Here is a 1,932-nt window from a genome sequence, read left to right as displayed (position 1 = left end):
TAACTAATTAGTTAAATCCACTACACAAGAATAAATCTAACATGAAAAAGATTCTACTTTTTCTCTCTGGTCTCAAGCAACAGAATTTACAAAACAAAAAGCACCTAGCTAGGATATATTAAATTTAATTAATTGGGTACTTAATTGATTAAGGCCAATTAATAAAGAAGATCATGAGAGGCAAACTTGTGTGATGAGAGGGAGGGAGGAGATGGCCAGAATTGAGCATTTTTCACCTTGGAAATGCTATTGAGCACCCCCAATGGCGTCACATCTCCGATGACTGTCACTTTTTTCGTCATAAAGTCGATGTTGAACGATGTCACGCCTAAAATTATATATATGACAGTACATAAATCAGTCTAAAATAACTAATAGCTCTCTGATTTATTCAATTTACATGTCATGACAACAGAATTTAGAAAAAATAGTAGAAAAATAAACTATTATACATAATTTTGAGCCATCAAAACCTTCATATTGAACATAGATTCAATTAATTTGAGAACTAACTAGTTAATTATGTACTGCTGTATATACTTAATTTAACTAGGGAGAGTAATAAAATCAAAGTGGAGAAAATTAAATAAATTAAATGCCAAAAACTCACCTTCCATCTTAGAAAGATGCTTCTTTACTTTGGCTTGACAGCCTTTGCAGTGCAAAGAAACCCTCAGCTCCACCACCTGATTAATTAATTGATTAAACAATTAATGATATAAATTCTTAATACATGAAAACTAAATTTTCTAAAATATATTCCTGACCTGATCCTTTGGTTTGTCTTTTGAATCAGTAGTGGCTATGTTCTTCGCACTCTCCTCCGAGATCTCGGCACTCTCAGGAGGCGGGCCCATTATGAGAAGAGGTGGGGGTTCTGGTGTAGGCACTGATTCAAATTCAGCATAAACATCAGAAAATCTTTCACTGTTAAGCAAATAGCGTGATGAAACCGGCGGACTGATTTTCTTGGCTGAAACCGGCAAAATATCTAGGCTTTCTCGAGCAATATTAGCACTCTTTTGCTTGTGTTTTACTGTTTTCTTCTTTGTAGTACTGGTAGTAGTAGGAGGCGGAGGAGGAAGTACAATGGACTGTATGGTGCTTGATGTAGCTTTTGATCTTAGCGGGTCTTGTAGATGCGGTGTGTATCGATCGAGGTGTCGACTTGAACTCGGTTGGATGATTGATCGGCGATCGATGCTTGTGCAGACTGCAGTCGATGCTGGAGCGGTGCATGAGAAGTTCATTCCTTTTCTCTCCTTGAAGATCAATGAAGCCATACTTGTCAAGAGAGAGAGAAAGAGGTTGGTGCTGTGACTTGTCAAGAGAGAGAGAGAGAGAGAGAGAGAAAGAGGAAGATTAATTGAGAGAGACAGGGAAGTAGAGAGGTTGGTGTTGAGTTGTGAGCTTTTAGAGGAAGATTAATTGAGAGTGTTGAAGAGAAATTAATAATGGATATGTGGCATGAGAAGGAGAGAACAAGTTTGTTATTACTTTTGGTGTTTTTTGAGATTGAATTTATGATGGACAGCTAGGATCATTAATTTATTTAGGTAAAAATTAAATTTTATCTCCCTTACACTTTGGATGGCGATTAATTTATTTAGGTACAAATTAAATTTTATCACCCTGTTTGGATGAAGATTAATTTATTTAGGTAAAAATTAAATTTTATCTCCCTTATACCCTGTTTGGATGGAAAGTAGAGGAATGAAGGGGAGGTAAAGAATAAAAGGGAATGGAATGAAATACAAAGGAAGATTAATATATTTAATTTCTTCATATTTTGATTATTAATGAGAGAAAATAAATTTAACTTTTTTTTCCGTCTTATTTCTTGTTTGATTGATTAAAATTTAGAAAATTAATAAGAAATTCATTGACTGTTGTAGGATTGTGACAAAAAACTTGTATGATAATTATATAGAT

General features: G+C 34.5%; 1 protein-coding gene across 1 annotated transcript; it reads right to left on the bottom strand.

Moving 5' to 3' along the window:
- LOC144574895 (protein SODIUM POTASSIUM ROOT DEFECTIVE 2-like) lies at window positions 1-1,464 on the bottom strand. Its single transcript, XM_078324988.1, has 3 exons — window positions 768-1,464; window positions 611-686; window positions 1-328 (listed from the first exon to the last, which is right to left on the bottom strand). The coding sequence occupies exons 1-3, from the start codon at window positions 1,281-1,283 to the stop codon at window positions 159-161; spliced, it is 762 nt and encodes a 253-aa protein (XP_078181114.1). The 5' UTR covers window positions 1,284-1,464; the 3' UTR covers window positions 1-158.
- Window positions 1,465-1,932: the final 468 nt, after the last annotated feature.

This window comes from Carex rostrata, chromosome 23, assembly GCF_964058835.1.
Source record: "Carex rostrata chromosome 23, lpCarRost1.2, whole genome shotgun sequence".
NCBI classification, from domain to species: domain Eukaryota; kingdom Viridiplantae; phylum Streptophyta; class Magnoliopsida; order Poales; family Cyperaceae; genus Carex; species Carex rostrata.
The sequence above is the reverse complement of the archived record's forward strand: the minus strand, read 5'-3'. Positions and strand labels throughout refer to the sequence as shown.